This window comes from Drosophila sechellia, chromosome 3R (genome assembly GCF_004382195.2).
Source record: "Drosophila sechellia strain sech25 chromosome 3R, ASM438219v1, whole genome shotgun sequence".
Taxonomy (NCBI): domain Eukaryota; kingdom Metazoa; phylum Arthropoda; class Insecta; order Diptera; family Drosophilidae; genus Drosophila; species Drosophila sechellia.
The window spans coordinates 19,801,703-19,827,064 of record NC_045952.1 but is presented as its reverse complement, the minus strand read 5'-3'; the positions used below and the strand labels follow the sequence as shown (position 1 = coordinate 19,827,064).

General features: G+C 42.8%; 3 protein-coding genes and 1 long non-coding RNA gene across 4 annotated transcripts in view; 3 read left to right on the top strand and 1 right to left on the bottom strand.

The window, feature by feature from the left end:
- The first annotated feature begins 30 nt into the window (after positions 1-30).
- Positions 31-717, top strand: LOC6607249 (protein KRTCAP2 homolog). Its single transcript, XM_002031992.2, has 2 exons — positions 31-136; positions 193-717. Exons 1-2 carry the CDS (start codon positions 133-135, stop codon positions 612-614), a joined length of 426 nt encoding a protein of 141 aa, XP_002032028.1. The 5' UTR covers positions 31-132; the 3' UTR covers positions 615-717.
- Positions 718-1,399: 682 nt separating this feature from the next.
- Positions 1,400-6,327, top strand: LOC6607248. Its single transcript, XM_032720766.1, has 8 exons — positions 1,400-1,531; positions 1,599-2,106; positions 2,168-3,496; positions 3,559-4,996; positions 5,066-5,704; positions 5,784-5,926; positions 5,993-6,101; positions 6,157-6,327. Coding segments are annotated over exons 1-8 (4,233 nt in total). The 5' UTR covers positions 1,400-1,529; the 3' UTR covers positions 6,222-6,327.
- LOC116801417 lies at positions 5,982-6,778 on the bottom strand. The gene is made up of 3 exons (XR_004361996.1): positions 6,379-6,778; positions 6,274-6,280; positions 5,982-6,067 (listed from the first exon to the last, which is right to left on the bottom strand). It is a non-coding gene; the product is annotated as an uncharacterized LOC116801417 (long non-coding RNA).
- A 568-nt stretch (positions 6,779-7,346) lies between these two features.
- The window catches only part of LOC6607246 (dopamine D2-like receptor), a 45,405-nt gene continuing 27,389 nt past the window's right edge, over positions 7,347-25,362 (top strand). The window contains exons 1-4 of the mRNA XM_032720767.1: positions 7,347-8,095; positions 9,091-9,232; positions 10,596-11,264; positions 23,574-24,321. Coding sequence (XP_032576658.1) covers positions 23,913-24,321 — 409 coding nt within the window. The 5' untranslated portion in view covers positions 7,347-8,095; positions 9,091-9,232; positions 10,596-11,264; positions 23,574-23,912. The remainder of the gene's footprint in view (positions 8,096-9,090; positions 9,233-10,595; positions 11,265-23,573; positions 24,322-25,362) is intronic.

Genomic DNA, 25,362 nt, shown 5'->3' with positions numbered 1-25,362 from the left:
ACGAATAAGTGCTAATAAGCTTTGTTAAGTGGATACACACTGGAATACCCATATTATTATCATTTATCAGTTTCGATAGTTCGATAATTCGCTACACGTACATGAAAGACGCCGGCTGGTGGAAAAAGTAATATGTGTAAGCAAATGCAAGGAAATTACGCCCAACAGAAACTAAACCCCGAACCTTTGCAGCCGCCTCAATGAGCAGCAAGAGCACCCTGGTGTCCTCCATCATCTCGGGCCTCCTGAGCATCGTTCTGTTTGGCACACTGCGTTTCTGCTCGGAATGGTTCAACGACTCGCAGCTGAGGGTCCTTTTGGGCGGATACCTCTTCTCCTGGGTGTTCATCCTGAGCCTCACGTGCGTCTCCAACGCGGAGATGGTCGTCTTTGGTCAGGATTTCCAGGCCAAGCTGCTACCTGAGATTCTATTCTGCCTGTCACTCACGGTGGCCGCTGCGGGAATAGTTCATCGTGTCTGCGCCACCACCAGTGTGCTCTTTTCCCTGGTGGGGCTCTACTTTCTTAACAGGATCTCCACGAAGTATTACTCCGTTCAGGTGCCCAGCGTGGATGCCCCTGCGACGAGAAAGGGCGGAAAGAAGTTCAAATGAATCTTTCGTCTGCTTCTTAATTCAATACTAACACATTCGAATATTTACTTATATTAATTTCTTATAATCTTTAATAAATAACAAACTTATAAAGTCATGTCAATTGGGCAGTTAGATGCCATTAAATCCTCCACCATTACAGTTGGCCAGCCTTATACTACTGAGTATTGGCGCTGCAGAATAAAGGATCTTATTGGGATTCATGCATTTAGTTCAAAAACTCCAATCGCTGGTTATATGGATATCGTAATCCTTTTCCATCAGCAGGATCAAAACCTCATGTGAAAATAAATTTCCACATAGTCTCCATGCCTTCGCAGAAAATGTATAGCTGCACTTGTCGGCCGCTTTTCAAAGCTGCTTGCAGTTGTTTTGAAGTAAATTCGAACAAATATATCTGAAAAGTCGGTTTAATTTGCTTTAAACATTTTGGATTTGTTTTGTCAACAAAATTGCCGGCAGAGTGTGACCAGCTTGCGTTATACGCGTTAGGTATATTTTAGTAAGGAAATACTGCATATAATGGCTGACAGCTGGTGAAGGCCTTCCAGTATTTTTTCATTGCAAACGTTTGGAATAAAGGCAGCTACAATATTTAACAAACATATATCAATTACTATTAATACTATTTATAAAAACGATTGTATCGTGCATTTGTTTTTATACAGGGCGATGTTTTTTTATTAGCAAAGAAACTTTTAGATATTTATAGCTCTTTTCTGATAGTCTATTCGAGCGCTCTGGCAACACTTCACTTAGGCGCGACTTCAGACGTTACTGGCAACGCCAAATGAATAGCGTCGCTTCTTTTTTGTAGTTTAAAATTTTGTGGAGTTTTAGCGAAATAAGTTAAGTTTATAGTTGTAGTGTATGTAACTTCGTTAAAAATCAGTTGGTCAAACATCAACTGCAAAGATGTAAGTTGCCACCGCGAGTTATGGCAATAGAACATACAAACTCCGAGCTCACCCGTCCGTTTTTCAGGTCGAAGCCCCAGAACAACGACACTCTGGAGCTCGATGACATCCTTAGCCAGCCGGTGAAGGACAAGGAGCGCTTTGCCGCCTTTATGATGCGCAAGCTTGCCGAGAATAAGCCGGCACAGAATGACAACCTCTTTGGAAACTTCAAACTTGACTTTGACCTTGATTTCGAGGTTCCACTGATCAAGAAGCCTCAGGCTAAGCCCAAGTCCAAGTTACCAGAAGTACAGCCCCTGGGGGAGTTGGTCAGTCCAAGAAGTGCCGCCGCCGAGAAAGTCAATGAGCCGCCTGTGGAGCAGGCCCCCAATGAGAACGTGCCTCCGCATCGCTCGCCAACTTTGTCGCCCAATAATCGACGTTCCATGCGCCGCAGTGGAAATGTACCGGGATCTGATAAACTACGTCGACATGCCATACGCCGGCGGTCCAGGAGCTGCGGACGACAACTGCTTCCAGAGTTTGAGGAGGCCGTAAACTTGACCCGCAGCATATCAAGTCCTGTAAACTTCGTAAGTTCAACACATGTCCCAGAAATACCTAACCCTTGTACTAACAACAATGCTCTTTTAGTTACCAGAAATAAGCAGCACACCTTGCACAGAAAAACAAAATGAGGAAGTTGCAAAAACATTCAAAAATACAACAAGAGAGAAAACTAATAAACCAGCGGAGAAACCTATGGAACCATCACAAGAACCAGAGCCAGAAAAGACGCTGCAGACAAAGGTGACCTCACCTGCCAGGAACCCCATTCTTGCCGCTGAAATTGAACAAATCTGCAAAGAGCGACAGAGTTCCTTTCACAAGAATGTACTGCAGCTGGACTATTCCGGACGGGCACCGTACTCGCGATCCCCTACTCCGTCATCACCATCCGTTGCGGGCCTACGACGTACCTATACAATGGAAAAGGGGCCAGCTCCGGGCCAGTTGCTGCTATCGCCATCCGATACACCGAGCAAAATGCCAGTAGTAAAGGTAAAGCGGTTGAATCAGTTAATGGTCCCGGACACGCCACCGCGACAAAGTCACGAGCCAGCCTGGCAATCAGAGCCACAACCGGAGTTCGTAGTGCCGGAAACCCAGCCGCAGGATCTGGGAGAGTTGGTGCAGACTCTGTCGCGCAGCGCGATCAGCCCAATTGTGGTGATAAACACATCCAATGCGAATCGTAGTGTAAGAAGGGATGCTGTTGCAATGAAATCTATTCCGACCTCGCCAGTTAGCGCGTTATCGTCACCACCGATTGCGCCTTCTCCTAGGCAATCCGCCATTACCGCTCCCCAGAAATCCATTGCACAACCTCCGCGGGTCGAAGAAAATATGGATGCCATAATGACCGACGACGAAAGCGACGAACAGCCCAGCACTGTGCCATTAAATCTAGCTCCTCCAGGTGGGAACACAACTCGCCAACGGCGCTTGCGCAGTAGTAATCGGGCTCGAGCTACAATCGAATCTCAGGAGAGCTCTATGCGCTTGCTTAACCTTCATCAGTCGGTCAATGCCAAAAAGTCAAAGTCGCGAAAGACTGCTATACCGCTGAATAAGGCTCCAAGTGCCCCCATTAATGGCGAGCAGTTTGCCTACGAGCTAACCCGCATGAGCAACTACGAGATTTTGGATTTGCGCAAGCGCAACTCGTTGAACGAGATATATCCTTTAAATGGGCACAGGAACCGTCGTTCAGAGAAGCTTATCCTAGAAGAAGAGATTCAGAGGGAGCTGCTACGTAGAAATCTAATGGATGAGGCGGAAGGTTTGCCAAAACCACAGTCCTCGGATGATTCGGATGATGACTATATACCAGTACCGCGAAAAACACGTCTTCGAACTAAAAGCAGTGATCGATCGCAGGGACGAGGGCGACCACGATCTACTCGTCGTAATCTTCCAATGGTAAGATCAAGATCGCTTATATGTTACGAAGGATAAAAAACATTTTTTTCCCCGTTTTTCAGACAACAGAATTGATAAACTATTTGGGTCTCTCCCAGACTTTAGAGACTCGACGCAAATCTTCAAAGGACGGCAAGCGTAGTCTGTACACAAAGGGTAGCTCGGACCATGATGATAACGATTCATTATCACCTGTAAAATTGCCAAGACTAAGCAGGAGCATCCAAATTGTTCCACCACCTCCAGTTTCACTGCGCTATTCACAATCTTTGAAGAATCTTACCTGCTCCGGAAAATTTGATTTCGATAATGTCGTGATGGCAGCCCCACCAGATTTCCATGATAGTGTAAATAATGATGCAATTGAGATTGCTCCTCCGCCTCCTGAATACGTTGTAAATACACGGGGCAGAAGCACAAGTGGGCGGAAGAGCAATAAAAATGACATTGTTTTACCTCCACCGGAGTACGAAGGGGACCAGGAACAGGAAGAACACGATGAGCGACCACGTCAGTCGCGTTGCAAAGCCAAAGAACTTCAACAATCCACTCCGAACAGACGAAGGGCGATGGAGAACGAACTGTTACCACCTCCTATCGAATATGTTGAAGAAGAGAATCGCAACGCTGAGCAATCAACGACATCGAAGAAAAGTGGCAATCTAGTTGATCGAAATACACATGACGCAGTAGAACATTGTGAACCGCCAGAGCCACCAGAGGGCGACGATAGTGACCATGGGCAACCAAGTATACTGAGGAGAGGTGGAAAAAAATTGCAGCACTCCAAACAGAGTGTACAAAAGTCCAATAAGAAACAAATGGTTGCACCTTCGTACGAAAATAACGAAGACTATGACAGCGACAAAGAACCAATTTACAATGAAGAACACAGAAAAGAGGAATCTCAAAATAAAAATGTCACTAGAAAAAAGAGCGATAAGGATGAAATGGCATCACATACATTAGAATGTATTGAAGGTCCAGATCCAGATTGGAATTCGTCCTCCAACAAACAGAATAGTAATCACCAGAACGCGTCAAAAAGCAAAGTAAAAGATCACTTAGCCGATCGTTCATCCAAGTCCCAGAAGCTCTCAAATCCCCGCCAGAGCGCAGTTGATACAGGAAAATCTGTAGCTCCAAGCAATCGAGGGGAAGAAATTACCGAGAATTCATCAGATGTTATGGAATCACTTCGCGTTAACACACCCTCTCCTCGGATTGATCAAAAGTCAGATGATGTTCCCAGCAGAAATCCATCTCCCAGTAGGACCCTTTTGTCCGACGACGTACCCAGCACGAGTAGAGCGGCGTTGGAGTTTTTGCAGCGTAGTCAGAACATGTCAAAGAGTCGTCCCCAGGATGAGACAAGCGCGGATGTGGTGTTCAAGAAACCATTGGCACCTGCACCAAGGGCGAAATCGAAAAAAGGGAAGTCTGAGGTAGACAAATTAAAGCTGGCCAAAATGCCGGTGGAGGCAGAGGAACTAAATACTAGTAAGTATATTCCATATTAGGTGTTTTGATAAAATTAAATGTATGTTTTATTATTTTCTGCTCCTTTAGCCGGTATTCGGCGATCAAAGCGCGGTCAAGTTCCAATCCAGATGAGTTGGTGTCACACCATGGATCCTAGCCAGTTTAACTTTATGAGTGGCTTCATAGAGCCACCGAGCAAAAACTCAAAGACGAAAAAGGGAAATCTGAGTAAGGCGAAGAAAGCCAGTGCCAAAAAGCCAAAGCCAACTGTAGAGAAGAACCTACCAGACAACCGGGGACCATTGTGCAGCAGTACCCCAAGAATTTCTGAAAAGCTGCCAGGGGCATTACCGAATTCCGAATCCCTTGGCCTGAGTACTTTGACGTGGGAAGAAACTGCAGTGCAAGCAGAGGCTGAGAAGGTGCCCAAGAAAAGGGGACGATCAAAGAAGGCAGTTGGAGGTGTCCAAACTGATACGGAGCCTGAGCCAGAACCAGAGCCAGAGCCTATGATATTTTCGGTTGCTCCACTTACAAGCGATCAGGAAGAGCCTGACGTTCCTGACGAGCAGGCGCCCTATACAGAAGCTGCGCCAGATCCCGTGGTATTTTCAACTCCCATGAAAGACGAGCAGGAGGAAGCCTCCACTAAACTGATGCAGTGGCTGCGTGGCGTCGGCGATGCACCTCCCAGTGCAAGTATGACGGATGAAAACGCGAGTGTCTGTAAGTGTAAAGTCTATAGAAATAGAATCAATGGTGCATATTGTTTATTAATAATTAAATTGCTATTTCTAATTGCCAGCTTCTGCAAACGAATTGATGTTCTGTCAGGTAGATGGCATCGACTACGCTTTCTACAATACAAAGGAGAAAGCAATGCTGGGTTATATGCGATTCAAGCCATACCAGAAGCGTAGCGTGAAAAGAGCCAAACTCCATCCACTTGTAAGTAAAATATAAGATTATTCCCATTTACTTCGCAGATCATTTCAAAACCTGTTCTCCTTTTAGAAACTCCTTGTGCAATTTGGCGAATTTAACGTGGAGACCTTAGCCATGGGCGATGAAAAAGAAGTCCATTCCGTTCTACGTGTTGGTGACATGATCGAGATCGATACGGGTAAGATATTAATGAATAATATTTATTATTTATTAATTGTTTCTTTCTTCTTTAGGCACTAGGTATAGTATTCAAAATGCGATAGATAAAGTCAGTGTGCTGATGTGTATACGCAGTTAATAATTGCTTTGTAATTTATATACTAAGTATTCAGCAGATTTATATCTCTTACGTTTTCGCTACAAAAAAGAAAAATAATAAAGAGTTGTTTTGTTAAAATATGTAAGACCGACTTCGTTTTGTCATGTATTTTAAGTAGCAAAGGTGATAGACCTACGCGATGTCTTTGTGTCGCAGGAGTGTGTGTATGCTGTTTGTTTTTCCAAGCCTAGCTGCTCAGAATTTCAAGTTCATTTAATTTCCATTTTCTTTGAATTTCACAAGTCGCTCGCCGTGATGTCGATGTCATTGGAGACTTCAAAAGCGAAATGGCAAACAGGCGTAACAACGCCAGAAAGAACAAACAAGCCGGCAACTTTCGAAACAATCTGCACGTCTGCTTTGTATGGCAATTTTTAAAAAAGCACACATACAAAAATCACACGCAGCAGGAACACAAACATAAATTCGTAAAAAAAAGAAGAAAATTGAATCAACAGAAACTTTTCCGGCAGGTGTGCCAGTGCCTGCATCCACACACGCGACTTGGAACAGCGTTTAAAATTAACAAAACACCGTCTAACATTCATTACAGCAGTGTCAAGCCTTTGATCATCGCACCCACCGCACTCAATTACGAGTTTCACGGAAAATACACTGCAAATAAAAGGAATTAATAGAAAGATTTTATATATAGATACTTTTATATATATGTTTTAGTTTACTTGGTTGTTTTAAGTTATGTAAATGGGAAGTTTAAAATATAGATGCTATATACATGCTATCGGTTCATATATTTTCTCCGAGTGTGTAATGACAATAGACTCGGAATTTCTCAGGTCTCGCTCAGGTGTACAGACGGGTTGGAATCGGCAGCTGGACTCCACACCCACCGCCATGTGCAGCTCATGCATGGCAATCAGCGGGAAACCTGTAGTGTTTCTTTGAAGTCTTGCAATCCAATGAAGAATGACTGACGAACTAGAGAGAAGACATCCCAGAATGTGGATAGATATTGGTGCCTGGTTAACTGGATGTCCAACCAGTTGCTCCATTTCACGTTCAATTTTCATTTTCTTGCCGGCAGGAGTCTTCAACTCCCCGGTAGGCATGCCAACAGCAAGGACACTGGAAAATTATTGAACAAAGCAAAGGATTTCTAGTTGATATGGATGATAGGGAAAAGTGAGCTGATGTATGTCCCCAAAATATTGACCATTTAACACCCACATTTTAAATGGAATATGCATTTATTTATAAAGTAGTCAGGTTACGTGGAGATGAGCACAAACATTATGATTGATGGCCAATAATGAGTATGACCAAAGCTCATTGTCAAGGAAAACAGGTGGATTTCGATGGACAAGCTTGTAGGCCATTGTTGGCGGCTCTCCAAGTTTTTGGCCAGAAGCTGCAATAAATTTTATTTTAAATGGGTGGGAAAAAGCTGACCGGCTGAAGTATTTTGGGTCACTGTCTGGTGTATAAAGTGTATACTTACCGAGCCCATTCATCTTGCTCCTGGCATTGTTTTTTGTGTGGCGTTGAAAGGAGATATCTGTTATCAAGTATACGCCGGGTATGGCCTGGCCATCGGCAAAAAGGTGCTCATGCATATTTAAAAAGTTTTCAGAGTGAGTATGCGTTTTTTTTTTGTTGGGATGTCAACAAATCCATTTTATAGGTGGCCAAGAACCCTGACATTGCTCGGCTAGAACCACATGCATTTGCATTACAGACAAGAGTCACAAAAGTTTTTTTTTTTCGTTTTGTTTTTTTTGTTTTAAAGGCAGCTGCCGAGTGTCTCATGTGACTGCCATATAATAGACCCATATCAAAATTTAATTTTGCTGTGGTTCAGTCGTGTATTCGCCACTGAATGGACATCAACACAGGTAGCTTCTTGCAAATATACAAATTTTCCTCTGCTCCGGAATGTACATCTTCATTTATGTGTGCCTTAAAGAGCTGACCGCAGAGTATGGGTTAACCATAAATTCCTATTTAATTGCTTGGCTTGAATTCGATTATGTACTGAAATATAGTTACAATAATGTTTACGGAAGCTAGAATATTAAAATTATGTTGTGTGGCCTAACACTTAAAAAAAAATAATCCAAATTAATTGTAAATGCTAGCGGGTTTTTTACTAAAGTAAAAACGCTTAACTTGCTTCAAAAATATGCATTCATTAATAGTTTTATTGATTGGTGCTCAAAATGAATTTAATCAGCATAATTAAGTAGCAATGCTTAATTGGACATTTATTTATTCAATCATTTTCGCTTAATTTGCTCTAAATAGCGCGACCGAACGAGCAACAGCAAAACATATTCATTTAATTTAAATAAATGCCTATTCATATTTGCAGCCGCAGAAGCCAGAGTCACCAAATCGACCACATAATTCGACTACGTGTGACAATTTCTCCGGCGTTTTTCGCTTTGATTTTGCGTGACTTGCCAGTTCTTTTGCACACTAACGCTAATTAACAGCAGCAGCTTGGCTCATTGCATTTGCGGCTGATTAAAGCATTGTGTGTGTCCACCAACGGGTTGCCCTCGCAAAAATTCTAAATCTATGCCAGTGTCAGTCGGTCAACTGCGGCTATTTCCCATGGCACACAGTCCAAAATGCTCGCAATTTGTGCAAAATTTGATGAATTATGAGCGAAAACTTCAACAGTCAGCAGCGGCCAACGTTGCGTATACGCGATATAACTTGATTTCAATTCATTTTGTATCCTTTCAGCTGCACAGTTTTTAAATTTGTATATATTTAGATACATATTTATTCCGCATCATGTACATATTTTGCATGCTTAGATATTTAATTTTATATACAATTTTAATCTGATGATAATTAATTAAAAATCATGTCATTTTTTCAGTGTTTTGTGTCCCAAATTAGTTGAACTTTAGAAGTGCATCCACCAACCGCTTTTGATGACCACCACGAGTTTGGCGTAATGTTAACCAGGAGTACGTGAAGTTACCACGATTAAACCGACGGCTACATCGTCTGATTAACAGGTTGTTCTGCAAGGACTCGTGCTTTATTTTTCGGGGCTTTTGAATTTTTCGGTCCGCCATTCATTTTAATTAATGTTGCTTCTGCTCTTGATGTTGTTGCTAACCGTGTTTGGCGAAAGTAAATTATTCAAATTAGTTCTCGTTTTGCATTGAAATGGGTTTGATTTTCGGGGTGAGAGTTCCTTATTTGCGGTCAGCTTGTCCGTAGTACTTACAAACATTTATATATACATACTTAAATGAATTCACATGTGTCCCTTTGGCCTAATGAAAATGTTCAAATTTCAAGAAGCTTTTAAGGTCTTAATTCCTCGCCGCCGAAAGGCTGTCAACCCAAGAAGGGTTCAAGGAATTTGGTCAAGGGTTGATGGTGGGGCTTAATAAGTGTACATGATGTCAGTCAGTCTTTTAAGCTGCATTAAAGCAGTACAGCCCATTTGTGTAGCCTACTTATTGGGGTTTGCATAAAAAAATACTACTCCTTTTATTGCACCTGTTTGGATTCAATTACGATATCAGTTTGAACATCAATATGCATGGCAATTCTAATGCAAACGGAAGTGCAAATAAAAAACCGCACAGCTCGAAAATTGAAATCACAGATTTTGGCACGTGCCCCCAGATTCATTTTTTCCAAATTTGCGTCCAGATATAAAGTGTAAATATTTGTAATTTGATTGTGCAGCGGAAATGCATCGATGCATTCGAGTGGTTTATGCATGGCAGCATTTCTGTTTCCTGTCGCCGATAAATGCCGCATTAGAGGGGGCGTGCCGCTCAATGGGGCAGGTCAATCGATGAACCGAAACATAAACACACAACTTCAATTTGCCCCAAAAATATCGCACTGCCAGGCGGCAGGCAGAAAAACCTCTCAGCTCGGACCATTTGGTCCGACAGCAGCGCACAAAGTGCCAACTCAGCAGCATCTGGGTGGAGTCGCCTACGATGATGACCACGACCTTTGGATGGACTTTGGCGACCAGGTGCTGGTCAAGTGTCCATCCAGAGTGATTTGGTATGTAAGATGCATACGAACGTGTGCAAAAACGCTGCATGCAAATGTCTTGTCCAACGGCCCACGACCAGGATAGTGCCATCGGTGGCCAGGCTATGTCCACATTCCTATGCACAGGAGCAACAGATAGTTTTCCCGGCTTCCAGGCGGGGAAAGCCGGCCATATGTTGGGAAAATCGGCGCAAGCGCAAAGAAAGTCGGAGGGGAAATTCTTGAACAGTGGTTGTCTGTGCTAAATATTCATTTCTTTAAGTTAATTAGATAGTAAAATATGTGTGCTTTTAAAAGGAAAGGTAATTTATTATATAATTATAAAAATTTCAATTTATTTTTGTATATTTTTAGATTGTTTTAAAGTTGATTCTTCTGTTATATATCCCTGATATCCCTAAGTTCAATTTAAAACAGGCCAAAAAAGCAGGAAGTTGACCACTAACGATGACTGACGTGGCGCCCACTCCGAGCCCGCTCATCAGCTGTTTTGGCCCTATCACAGCAGCTGGTGCCGCTGATAAGAAGCCACCTACCCATGCCACCTGCCCACTGGAAGCGGTGCTGCAACTGGAAGGCTAAATATCCTCGGCATTTTGGGCAACGGTCGGCTGTTCGTCGGCTGTTGTCGGCTGCCTGCTTTTGGCCACAGTCGCAACAGTTTGGCCAAAACATCCGCACATTTCAGTTCCTGTACGGCGTTGCACGTTGACGGTATCAGCGGCGTTTCAAGCGGAATAAAGTTGGTAACGGTTGCCAACAAGTGACGTTTTCAAATACGATTGGTAAAAGTGATCAACTGTGCTAGCAGCGATTCGAAAAGAAATTTATCCAAATTTGTGCTTTGAACAATTTGGAAACAGAATTCGTTTTAGAATGTGCTCAATCGCTTGAAAAATAGTTTGTTCGAAATTGAACTGCACACGGTGTCTAACACGGCGTATACGTTATATTAATAAATAATTTGCCTGAGCTTAAACCAGCAACAAATGTAAATTGACAGGAAACTAAAGCCGATTGCTTGTAAGTCATGTTTATTTAATTGAATTTATTAATTTAAGTGGACGATCCAGCTAACGACATGTAATATTTAAATTTGTGTATTCAAATAATGACAGTAATTGTTATGGTGAAGGAGTCAAGTTTTCAAAAAAACAATTTATTTAAAGCTATTAGTGAAATAGGTGCTACGATGCCGAAATAGGTATTTTAAATTATTTAATATAAATATGAAAAAAATAGGTCATATAATTATCAGTCAGATCAAAATCCACTTTGAAATTGACTTCAGATGTTTTAAGTTAAGTAATAAAGTTAAATATGCATTTTCAAAACTAGTTAGCTATCACATTTGAATATAGTAGTTACTAAAGTGAAATTATTTTTAAGCCGGTGAATATGTAGTCACTTTCCTTGCATAATCCTGGCGTATATGTGGGTGCGAGGCAGCCAAACTTAAGTCGAAGGACTCCGGCAAGGCTAAATAATGCGGAACCACGCCAACAAGTCGGATTGCATCCTTAAGCGCCAAATGCCGTGCCATGTCAACGGGCAAGCAACAACGAACCACAATATTGCGAGACCATTAAGAACCTGCAAACACTAAAAACTCCAAAATAACAATAGTAATGGTATGGTCGAGGGCCAAGAAGAAATGGTGGAAATGCAGGAAATTCACTTTCTCCAGCGACAAGCGAAGCAATTTCTTCCCTTTATGTGCCCAACTCGTTGAAAAACCACCGAATGGGGCGTGGCAGCGGGGGTGGGGCGAAGATTTGGGGATGGTAGGTGGTATCCACAAATGCATTTTCGGCTTTTCCCACACTTTTGCAACAGCACCATCCCCATCCCCACACCTTCGCCTCCTTCATGTTTTCTTTTCATTTCGCTCTGCTTGTGCCTGCAATTTGTTTTTCAATGACTTTGTAATTGAGTTAAAAGTTTTGTTCTAATTTCGCCTGAATTTTTGCGGAATTTCAATAACAATAGACTTTTGACAGCAGCCGGAATCGATTCGAACCGAAAACCTACACCGCGATAAACTACCCAACCGTATCTGAGTAAAACTACCGCCCAGTTGATTAAATTATATGACATGGGCTTCATAAAACTCGTTTGTGGCTCAATAAATTAAACAATTAATGGTCCGCGCGGAGGACATCAATGAAATTGCAGCATCATTCCTCAAGCGGCGGCCAATGAATCCTCGATTCTGCGTGTCGGCTTATCCATTGCCAGGATATGGACTAAAAGGACTATAAGGACGATATGGATGGGGACAAGGACGAGCGCGAGCCGATTCCAAATGCGTGGCGGACAATTAAAAAAAAGCTCATAAAAGAGAGCGAAAGACGAGCAAACGACCATCGAACAATTTACAGGCGTAACCAAAACGGGCAACGTCAGCCGGACAATGGCAGGAAAATCGTTGGCCATCAGAGCTCCATGTCACGTTGTATTTTTTATTTTTTTTTTTGTTCTTACGCCTTTTATGACCACCCCCGTGTTTTTCCTCCTGCATTTCCCGCCGACCTTCCATCCAGCAGCCTCGCACGGCCAGTTATTAAGGGTAAAAATTTTTAATTAAATTCTCGCTTCAATTAGCCTCGTTTCAGTCACGTGTTAATAATAATAATCAAATGTCCAAGACAACTTCTCGGACGTAATCATTCTCATTCTCATTTTTATCCATGGTGGTGGCCATGACGCAGGATCCCTCCCCTTTTTGTCCGGGAAAATCCCGCATAACAAGTTAAACTCACTACGGCCAATTGATTTCTTTTTTTTTTGTGTGTTGCACGTCGTACTTTTTTGGAATTCGTAACTTTTTGCTGCCTCTATTCGCTTGTTCGAGATTTATGGCCAAAGGTTCGATCGGACGCAGGGCTACCCTGATTAAAATATTGTTTGACGTTGGCCTGTTGTTGATTAAGGCCAGTTATAAGCGGCCATTGCGGCGGTTTTATGGCAACTGAACTGAACAGAACAGAACAGAACAGAATCGAACTGGCAACTGGAGTAACGCAGACGGGATTATTTATATACCAGGCCTTTATTGACAATTGAGGTAGGTGCCGAGGGGCAATATTGTTGTTTACGCCAAAAATATGACTATTTTCGTTTCATTGCAAGGCAAACATTTTGGCCAGTGCGCTGAGCTGTGGCAAACATAATTAAACCAAAAGAATGTATCTGTGTCACAGCCGTGTTTACAATTTATATGACAATTTTATACTATTTATATGACGCACATAATATAAATATAAAAAGTTAACAAGCTACTTGTCTTGAGCAACTTTGGCTTAAACTATGTCAGCAATGTGGGTGCTTTATATTTGCATATGCTCTAGAGAAAACATGAAATTCTGTCTAGCCACCCACCCACTGTTTAGTCAAAATATTTTATGACAAAATACTGGGAAATATTCAGAAATGCCGCTGCTTTCTTCGTGGAATTCGTTGATATCCTTTATGCAAATATTTAAGCAGTAATGCCTGACAGCCGAGCGGCAGGAAGGAGCAGCAGACTCCTTATTAGCAGGGCGACGGGCTCCAACTTTAAAGAGGATCCTGGGAGCGCTAAGTGCCCACCTAGTCGCCTCCACCATCACCATCTCCGTGGCCCACGTACCCACATAAGCATCCGTATAGACGCCGCCACGTCCTTGTCGCCGTGTTTAAATCAATTTACGCGCGCTTTGGCATATTTAGTGGCATAAAACAGCACAACATGCTGGGAAGGAGCTGCTGCGAAGGGGCTTTCCCTTCCAGGGAAAGTGAAAAGTGCCGTTGACAGATTTTTCTCGTTTTCGGCTGGCTGCCATCTACCATCTACCATATCCACCATCAGCATCACGCACCACACGCCGCGGCAAATGGTTGGCGGGGCAAAGTGGGGCAAAGTGGGGGGCACTGACATGCCGCAGACACTGCAAAATTTATGAGCGCCAGGAAAATACAAAAAAAATAACACCAAAGTGGCGCGGAATGCGATGCCTCGCCGGTGGAGCTATGTTGGCCAGAAATCTGAATGATATGCCATACTTGTACTTGTGAACATGTGAGACAGCAGTTAATTAGCCGAATTATGTGACACTTTTATTGGCATGGAAAAAGTGTTCATAAAATTAAATTTATTAAAAATATTTAGTACGTGGAAAAACTTCATAAAGAATAACACAGTTAAAAAGCACAATATTTTGGATAATTCAATTATTGATTGCAAGCCACAAGATGAACTTCTTTCTTTTACCAAAGCACGTACTGCAGCTAATAAACTTATAACTGACCAAGGATGAGCAGCAACATTAAAGTGAAAGCAAATTAGAAACAGGCATATGAAGAGAAAACGGCTCAAATGAACACATGGATATTGTATACACTCAGCACAAATTCGTATATACGCACATATTTACATATTGATAGGTTCAATTAAGTGCTTGGACGCTCTTGGGTTCAATTTGCTTAGGCGACCCTTCCACGCCAAACTTTTTATTGCCAATTTTTGAGTCCTTTCCCGGGCCGTGCTATTGTTGCCAGCTTAAGCCACAGCATAAATATTTAAATTTGTTGTAGCCGGGTGAGGAAAATTGATAGGATTTAATGGCATTAGGCTGGAGGCAGCCTCGCCATCGATGCCGGCGATGTTGAGTTCCCGATAAGCCTTCGCATAATGCGATACTACCACTGCATATGAGGGCCTATTGCTGATGTGTTAACTTATTCGAACTCCAGCCATCACCCCCTTCTACCAACCATTAGAACCGCCCTCGCATTTAAGGCTTTGATTTATGGCCCGCACATTTCGGGTGCTCATTAAAAAGCCATAAAGTGCTGCCATTAGACAATAACCCAATTTCAACTAATAATAGCCTCATTAGCTTAAGTGTGAAAATGGGCCTAAAAAATGTGCATACAAGAAATTGAAGAGCTTAATTCGCATATCTTATAAAAATACTACTACTACTTACTTATTACTTATTAAGAAACAATTGGCAATTCACCACTTCATAGTTAACGACACCGATAAAAATACTGTCACTTAATCGCGTTGAAATATTTACAAATAGCTAAAGTGCAATGCAATCGTGTGCAATGCGGCAGCATAAATACTCAATCTATCTAAATGCAATTTACAGTGTTTGCAACACAAAACGCTGTGCAAATATTTCAAATTGCACTTATCAATATTTGTTGCCATTGGTTTTTATGGCCAAGTACTGGTATGTGTGGCAGTTATTATTATCATTTGTACTTTTACCGTCCGCTCGTTCGTTCGTTCGTCGATTTCTGACGCAGGTTAAATGGCTAGTCAAATACACACTCGTAGATACATATATGTATATATATAGATACATTCGAGTCTCGTCTTTAGCCCGTTTTGGCCACGTTCATGGCGGCAAAAGAGTCCAGTGGGGAAATCACATGGAGAGCATTTACAACATGCATGCCAATGCCGAGTGCCCAGCTATTTGCCGAGCTGGCAACTTAATTAAAAGGCCAATCCGGGCCAAGTACACAGTTGGACAATTATATTTGCCAATGAATATTTGATTTCATTTTAAAACACTGGGTGGAGAACTTTTAGAAATTGCAACCATGTAGCTGCAAATTAGATGGCTACGGCTTCTCGTATCCTTCGGATAGAAGTGCAAGAAAAAAAACACTTTTAAATACTATGCATCAAGCTTAGTATGCATCACAAGCTTTCTGTTGCATATACATATATCTCGACCAAATAGTAGGGGCATATTTTAAAGAAAATATTTGGATTAACTTGACTATTGGTTGCATTCGCATCGTCTGACAAATCGCCTAGAGAATGTGTACCTCTGTGGAATTTTCAAGTGCCAAGTATGCATAAAATAAATTCTTTATGGGGCACTTAACAAACGAGATGCGTTTGTGCAGATCGATTCATTCGCAAATGCACGACTCCCAAAGTTTCGTTGCACACGAAAAGGGGTCTTTAGTGTTGCACGACTGTGTGTGTGTGTGGTAAGTACACTTTGGATGCACTGTTGTGAATTTATAAGGGTGCATGAGATTTAAATTTAAATGGGAGCACTGAGAAAAGCACTCAAGAACTGAGATTATACGTATTAGCTTAGATAATCCCAAAATAGTATTAGTTAAATCAGGACTAAGACTAACTAACTAATGTATGATATACATCATCGAATTTAAAAAAGATTGCAAGATTTCTCTCTGTGCATAAGTCCGTCTTGACATTGTAGCTGCAGCTAGAAAGTAACAAAACTGTGTGGCACGAATGGCAGGACGTGGTCGCAGGACATCTGACTGTGAAAACTAACCAAATTGTAGCGATACATGTTGCATGTTCGCCAGTGGGCTGGTTGTGTGTTGGTTGCCACATTATTCATATGTCGGCTGTGGGAAGCAAGACTCACTATGCGGTTGCCACCGATTTCAATTCGGAGTCTCTATGCCAATGTATGTACATATGTACGTAGGTTGCAACATGCGGGCCACGGATGCATCCACAATTGATTGTCATGATTGCCTGGGAGCCAACATTGTCGGCTGTTTACTGGTGTTTGTGCCCCAGCGATGTCTGCACTTGTTGTGGCCATAATTGAATTTTATGGCCGCTTATTTTTATTGCCATCCCCCACCCACCATCCCCCCTTTCGATGCCCCACCACACACAGCTGCCAATTTATGACACAAATCGAAATTGACACAGGGAGTTGGCGGTGGAGGCGCTGCGAAGGCGTAACTGCCCCACGGGAGTTATATAAATAATTGATGCACGCAAATAGGTAAATATCCCATCAACATTTCCTACGAAACTCGTGTTCGGAAACGTAATGAGAAAAATTGGGAAATGCGGTCAACTATTTGATAGCTTATTCACTTCCCGTACTTCACTGCCTGCATGAAATCATCCAAGAGTCCATTGACTTTGTCAACTATTTAGATATTACAAGTCTAGTTAGCAATATAAAGTATATAGCTAAATTTATTTTGATAAGAAACTAAGAATTATATAAACCCATTTTATGATTTCTAAATATCCTTTCGTATGCTGAATCAAATACGTTGATGAAAGGGTATCTAACTGCCATGCCAGACGTATTTCCTGCAATTTTTCTTGTTTTGTCACTGAGCAAATCAATATAATAAATTATACGTGCTGATATAATACTTTCGACCGCCTTGGCCGGCGATGAAAACTTTCCTCTATGCGCTGTTCTGGGTTTTTCCGCTCCGGCACAATGCTTCCTTCACACCTGCGAATCCTGGCCGAACAATAATGGAAGACACAACGTGAAAAATTGAAGCCAGATGTCTATCCGGCCTAATGGTGAATATGGCCAACAACAACAGCGGACACATTGGCAGGATAGAAAGGACTCGTACTCGGACTGACCTCGACACACATCAGTGGACTCATAAATCTCAATTTGATTTGGGTTTCCCGTGCTTTGTCTCCGCGTTCCTCCGACTTTGCACATTCGACGATTTTTGTTGCGCCCAGCTTGCCATAATTTATTTGATTTTCCCGGATATGTCTCACTTCGGCCTTGACTCCTCTCGGCCAAATCCTTATTCTTGGCCGGGTACGGAGGCTGGGTGAAAGGCGGTTTCGTGTTTGTGTGTGTGTGTAAGTGTTTGCCTTGGCCACGCCCCATTGTGCCCAGAGTGGCAGTGTCCTTCTAATTGTTTTGCCATTGTCAATTTCCCGTGTAATTGCCTAGCAATTAGGCGGCTGTTAAATGAGCTTACATAACTCATGTGGGGGCGTAGGGCGTGGGCGTGGCCGCGGCTCTGTGCGTGGGAAATGGGAAATCCAGGGAAAAAAAAAAGAATAATACGTGTGAGCCGCAACTTAAGGTGCACTTTCAAGAAAATCCTCTAAAAAAACCAATTCTAAAACAAGAAAGAATCTGTTATATAAACCTTAATTAATATGAATTTTAGCACAAATTAACTTTATTTATAGTATTGATTTTAAAATACCATCTTATCTTGTTTAATTTCTGTGCGAGGCAGACTGACATTAGCCGTAAATGAAGGGAGTTCCGATGAGCTCGATCCCGGCTTTGGTTAATTAGTTTAGCTCGCTTACTAATTGCATCAGCGAGTGGCGCTGCTCCTGGCATTACGCCACTGGAAACTTGCGCCTGACAAGCTAATGAAATTGTCAATGGAACCACACGGGTAACCATCCCACACTGTCCACTCCTCTGCGTCCGCAGCCTTACCCAAACCGCCAACGCATCCTGCGTCCTGCATCCCGCTCCTTGTCACACATCCGTGCCTTAATTGCCAGCCCTCTCGCATAAGAATTTAATTTATAGCCCAGGCCCTAAGCCGTGGAAGAAGCTCAAGGGTCACCGATGTCGTGGGCGGGAGGACGAGATTGCTCCGTGTGCTGTGGTGGAAACTATGACAAGGATACCGAGGAAGATGTCCCTCTAGATTAGCATCGATTCATTAGCTATTTATAGGAGGAGGAGGAGGCCCCATTGAGTGCTAGTTATTACAATTTCACATCTCTTAAATCTAACTAGTTATTTTAACTATTTCTTATTCATTTTGTATACAACACATTTTTCTATTTGCTAGATATTTTCAATTAAATCCTTTGCTTTTCCTGTGTAGTTGATGCACCTTAAATTGACCTGGAAAAGTTGCGAACCGTGGTGATTCCTTTTCGTCGCGAAGAAAATGGCTGGGGCAACAGTAAAGAAATCAATTAAGTGTGTGCGACCATGTGGGCAGTGGGTGGTTCTGTGGAAAAGTGGGTTCTGCGAAGTTTCCGGCGTTTGCGGCGATGGCGATGGCGATAGATAATAATGAACGATAAGTGTTAGAGTTGCCGCCTGCCATCAGTCACCACGCCCATCCAGGGCCACCAATGGGCCATCCGGATCCAGCCACCGATGGATGGTCGGGGTGGAAGGTGTATCCTTGAGCTCTTCGAGAGCATTGTTTGGCATCGCCAGCCCGCCTCTTCATTTGTTGACTTCGAGCTGAGTGCATGTGTAAATTTAGCTAACATTTTAAGTGTCAACTTGCTATGACAACTAGTTGGGCTCCCGGCTCGCCCAGGAAGTTCGTATCCGGAAAACAGGGACTGGAGGCAGCTTTGTGTGATTAATGGCATGCCGCAGCGTTTGTTACGAATGGAAATAGCAAGGAATATTTCTGAGCTTTGCCTGAAACAGAAATTTCTCTACCTTGGGGGCATATGGAAATGTTGCCGTGAGTCTTTAAATTTGCATGACAAAATACTTAATAAGAGGAAACTTACATATGTTAGCCAAAAGTTGGGCTGACATTTGGTAAAATATGTCGCTTTTAAACTGGCTTCTTACATATATTTATTTGTAGGTAAATTTTTCAGTACTCAATATTCATTTGTATACACTTGTAAATAACTATTTTTCAATAGATCTTTTTCCATAAGTAACCATAACTTGCCAGCTTAACTTTTATCTGATTCAACACCGCGGAGCAACTGCGCTGAAAAACATGCAAAAGTGTTGTGCAGAATATAGTCACTGTGATTAATCGTTGGTGGTTCCACCGCAGAGGGTGCGGTTCGCCAAGTTGACGGAATGAAATTGTTTTCGGCAAGCCGGAAAAGTCTAGTTAACGGAATATTACGCATTACATCAGCGCCGAAAGTAGTCGACATGCATGCACATAATTCTGGTTGACAGAGGGGAAAATGGATGGCCAAAATTTCCACTTTCAGGTGAGAGAGCTGGAAAATTGTTTCCGGGAAACAAAGCTTGATAGTTCTTAAGACGATTTAAGCCCTTTGTTCGCTGCTAATATGACTTTGTGTTTGGTTAACTTTCGAGCTTCATATAGAATTCATTAAAATGTGAATGGCAAGCGAATTTCGCAATTGAATTTCGCAAGGGAGCAAATGTCATCGCTCCTTACCATGCTGAGTTTTAAATTCAAATTTCATTGGCCCCGAAAATTTTTGCGGGCTTCATCGTTCGCTTTGATCGTTGCAAAAAAAAAAAAAAACCATAAATAAATAAAGCGAACAGAAATTAAATCAAATTGCGTGCTTAAGCTGCCGGGGCAAATAAAAATACCGAGCGACCGCACCTGTCTCAGTTTTCCATTTTTGCCGTGCTTCCAAGCTCCCGTGTTTCCCGGAGTTTTCTCTTTCCGCCATTTCCCCCGTGGCCGCTTGTCGCTGACATGTGAAAGATATTTTAAAGCAAATATTTGCGCAGTGTTTGCGGTACCTCGGATTGTATTTTTCTTCCTTCCATTCGCTTTCTTTTTTTTTTTTGTGCCCCATAGGCAGTTCGCATTCGCAGAGCTACTGAAACAGATATGCGCCCTTGGGTGGGCCGACGTGGCGTATGCGTGATGCGATGTGTGCGCCACCCATGGAAGCCGGCAGATTACGCTGCGGATAAGCAATGTGACGAGGAATGGGCGGCAGATGAGCAATGAGCATGCGATTAGTTGCACTCCTGCCCTCGGGGAGCCTCGATGGACTTGGAATGGCATTCTGCCATTCTGGTGTGGAATTGAGTGGAAGCACTGATCGGATTGGGGACTTGAACTGGATTTCCCCGGAAGTAATGTCGACTTCTGCACATCATGGGTTAAAAAAGGCTTTCTTAATCATAGTAATTCATAGTAAATGAAGGGGTCTATATTTGAATTCAAATTCGATAACAAAAATATAGAAATGCTGATTACACTTTTCTGAAGATAAAAAAGCAACATATATAATATTTATGTTTCTTTGTCTCAGCACGTATCGTAAACAAGTAGTTTCACTATCTACCATTTATTACAAAGCTGGAAGAAAAGTGATATGAACCATTTACTCGCCATTTTATTTGCCTTCAGTGCCTTGACCAAATTATATAAACGCCTAGAACACCTCAAATTCGTGCCATTTACTTATTTATTGACTTTGACGGGGCGGCAAACAGCCGAAATTGACCCACATAGTCGGTTTATGTCCATCAATGAAGTGACAGACAAACAAAAGTCGTCCTGCGTCGCCTCGCCCGAGTGGAGTTTTTTTCTTTTTTGGCCCGACTGCCTCGCATTTTGGCTACCTTTCGCTGTTTTACGACTTAATGACTCCGCCGGGATTAATATGACTAATGGTGCTCCGCTTTTTATTCGATACCTGCCCACCTGACCACCTGCCCACCTGGCTACCCATAGTCATAGCCATGCGCCACAAAAATATGGCTTTTCTGCAATTCATGTCCATTGGTGGTCGGGAGTGGGGAGTGAATAATAATTATGGGCTCTCCGGCTGACTTTGTTGGTTCTGTAATATGCTGACATGCTATTTTTCGCCTGCAAGGAATTTCACGTTATTTTTACTCTTTAAAGAGGGGAATTTTTGGGGGGATAAGAGGCTATTCTTGAAATTGCGTGTTGTTGTCGGCAAAATTACAATAAGAATCTATCTGTTTTCTTGAAATATTTAATATATACCATTCCTCAGGTAGGGTCTATAAACCTTGCCCTTTTCGGAATACATAATTATAATTATAAATATTGAACTTTAAAGGCAATAGGCTACGAAGCTCTTGAGCCGTTCTATCTGTCCCACAAGCCTGTTTGGTGTCCTGTATTAGCAACTAATCTATAAATATAACTGTAGCAGCTGGAAATTTAAACACTTGACACCCACACAAGCCAACTGGCATGCACGCACACACACACAGACAGAGGAGTGAGTACTCGACACGCACCCGACCTTTGACCCATGTACGAGCACATTTGAAGTGGCCGTTTGGCTGTCATTAGCCGGCTGCAGTGACAGAGGTAACAGCAACAGCAACTACAACTTGGCCAACAACAGCGGGGCAAACAAACAGTTTATCAAGGCGCCCGCCTGGACTCCACTAAAGGGTCAGACGGAAGTAGGAGCCCCACTTATCTGGTGGCATGCATCAGTCAGCTAGTCAGTCTGTTAGTTAGTCAGTCACTCATTCAGTCAGTCGGGAAATTAATTAACAACAACATTGACACTTGAGCATTTGGCAGGACGTGCAGACAGCAAACGGCAGCCCAGCTCCTTGCAAAGTCAACAAGGTGTTGTCAAGTTGAGGTCCTTTCCGAAGTTTCCTCGATTTGCTCTACAACCCAATCCAGTCCACTCCATTCCTTCGATCTCGGCCACTGTTGTGTATTGTTTTGCAACGTTGAGCCTGCTGTTCTTCTGGCTGCACTGAGCGAAAATGCCATCAATTAAAGTAAAATATATATAATATATTTATACATGTGCTTACTTACCTTGATTTTAAACTAACCTGCATCACAGAGTTATATCAGCTTATCATCCCTTCTATTTGCTATAAGCAGTAGTTTTTTTCAAGTGTAGCGTATCTAGTTGTTTGTGTGGTCCATCCAGGAACAGCTTCTAAAATAGCCCACTCCTGCCCCTTCTCACCCAGCCTGACCACTCTAAGTTATGCTTCTGCGGCTGGGGCATTGTGTTATTTGTTTGTTTTGGAAATAAATTCGATGTTAGTGCTGTTTTGGGGCCAGATACTCCACCGCTGCCCGTGGTCCCCGTCTGCGGTTTCCTGGGCTTTTAGGGCTGTTTTGAATTCGGATATGGGCATTGTTTCATTGTTTCATGATAGGGTCTGTGGGTCTGTGTCTGTTGCGTGAAATATGTCTCAATTAATTATCCATGTTTGTGACATACGCAGGCGGAGAATTGATTTGATTTCTGTTATTGTTGCTTATCACTATCGATTTCGATTATTCAAAGTCCCTTTTTGCCCTGCGGCCACTGGCGATTGCCCTCAGCTCCTCAGTTCCTGCAAATCAAATGCAATTATGTCGTTCAATCGTCTGAATGCTGAACGGTAAATCGAGTAAACAAGAGTGGGCGGAGGTGGTCTGAATAATTTATGACCGCCCATTAATTATTACTCATAGAGCTGTCCTATGACTTATCGACTTTAAGCCAATTGGTGGGAGTAAGGCTGGCAGGGCAACCCGATCAAAGCCAAAAAGCAAAGTGGGGGTATCATTGTGTATTTCGTAAATTAGAAGGCCAATTTGGTGGCAACTCCTGTTTGTGATACCATTCGTGGCTGCCATTGTACTCGTGGTCGTTCCAGGAATTCATTAAATGTATCCAATTTGCTGCCAAGGTAATTTACTTGGTGAGCAATTAAGTTCAAGTAGCTATGTTTAGTCATTTCAAAGTTATGTCTTTACAATTAATTTTATATAAATACTACGTGCTATTCTTAATTAAGCATCTACATTTGAGGTTTTCTCTATAAGTAGCCTATTGAAATAGTTTTCATTAATGTTTTCATTCTTTTCCTTTCTCGATTGCAGCTCTAACTTCCGGCGCTTTGGTGGCGTAAAATGTTTGCCACCAATATCCGTTCGGTTGCCGTAGAAATCGTCCTGGTGGTGCCGTGAGCTCTCGTCCTTTTCCTTTCGCGAGTCCTGAATCCGCGTCCCTCGCTCATTTCCGGTGCGCCGTTTTTACATTTGCAATTCGAATCGGATTGGAATCGGAATCGGAATCAGAATCGGCGCGAGGACATTTCCATTCCTTCCCATTCTTTTTTTATTTTTTTCTTGCGATTTGCGTTGCATATGCGAGGGCTAATTAGCATGCTGCATTTCCAGCAATCAGAGTAGAGCGCACAATAGGAATAATAACGCGGAATGGAAGAGGATGTGTATGCCTCGCTAGGTGCCTACAACGACAGCGGTGGCGACGATTGGAGCAGCTCGGAGCACCTGGTCCTGTGGGAGGAGGATGAGGCGCAGCGACCGGCTGCTAATGCCACCAGTCGGCATAATCAACTGCAGGTGGCCAGGTGGAATGCCACCGGCAATGCGACCATCAGTGCGACCTTCGAGGACGTACCCTTCGATGCGAACAACTACTGGGCCCTATTGGCCCTAGTCCTCGTCCTGGGAACGGCGGCCGGGAACATCCTTGTCTGCCTGGCCATCGCCTGGGAGCGCCGGCTGCAGAATGTGACCAACTACTTCCTCATGTCGCTGGCCATCACCGATCTGATGGTAGCCGTGCTGGTCATGCCGCTGGGCATCCTTACGCTGGTGAAAGGTGAGTCCTTTGTCCCATTCAATGTCCGGAACAGAGGTATTTTTTGCAGCCACCTTTTGTTAAGGGACTCAATGGACACTTGAGTAAGTCACTTGTGCGCCAGGATTGGCTTGTGCGGCTAATCTTAGTTGGGAAAGTTCTTTTTCCATAATTTCATAGTTTACTCTAACGAAAATGAGTTGGGGGAAAACTTCATGAAAATTAATATTAATTACTTGTGGCAAGGGAAAAAGAGTGAGAAGTTGTGAAAGTTGTTAAATTTCTAAGGCTTTAAAAAAGTGAAGGAGAAGATGAAAGGATATTAAATCTTAAGATGTCTTATATTTGCACTTTAAAATCGGTAAATGCGAATCAATTGAAAAACGTACTTGGAATTGTGGAAAAGTATGGATATTTACGGATTCCTTTTGCTGCAACTCAATCCGAATAATAATCTCTCCAAGTGGAAGAGTATAATAATCAAAGCCAGCGACAGAAACGTGGCAAGGACATTCGGGCCAGGACCTTCTGCGATGTCGCCAACACGAGGCACGAGTTGCATTTAATGAAGCTGCTGGTGGGAATGGCGTTGGCGGTGTGCAGATTGCATTATGTCTCAGATATTTCGATCAAAGCTGGCAAACGTAAGTAAGTCCGGATAGAAAAATGGAATCGCTGGTGTCTATCGGCTGGCAGGGCGGAGCGGAGCTTCATCGTTAGACAATTTAATAAGCGCGGCGCCTTTGTCGTCCTGGCCAGGACGAACCGCTGGCGCAGACAGGGAAGCCCAGAAACAATGCCAGCAAGATGGCAACGGAAGCTTCCTTTGCAGGCGCCGGAGCAACTGCAGCATAAGAATTGCATTAGGGGCGGCAAACGAGCGCTGGTGAATTTCGCTTTGACTTAGTTCGGCTCTGGAAACATCTGCCGACATATTTCTGTCCTGCAATCACACTGAAAAAAAAAAAACCATAAATGCAGCATTATTCAAGGATTTCTATACTTAGTTTCAATGTCATATTATTATAAAAAAGTTTAAAGTCAACAGTATCATTTTTGTAT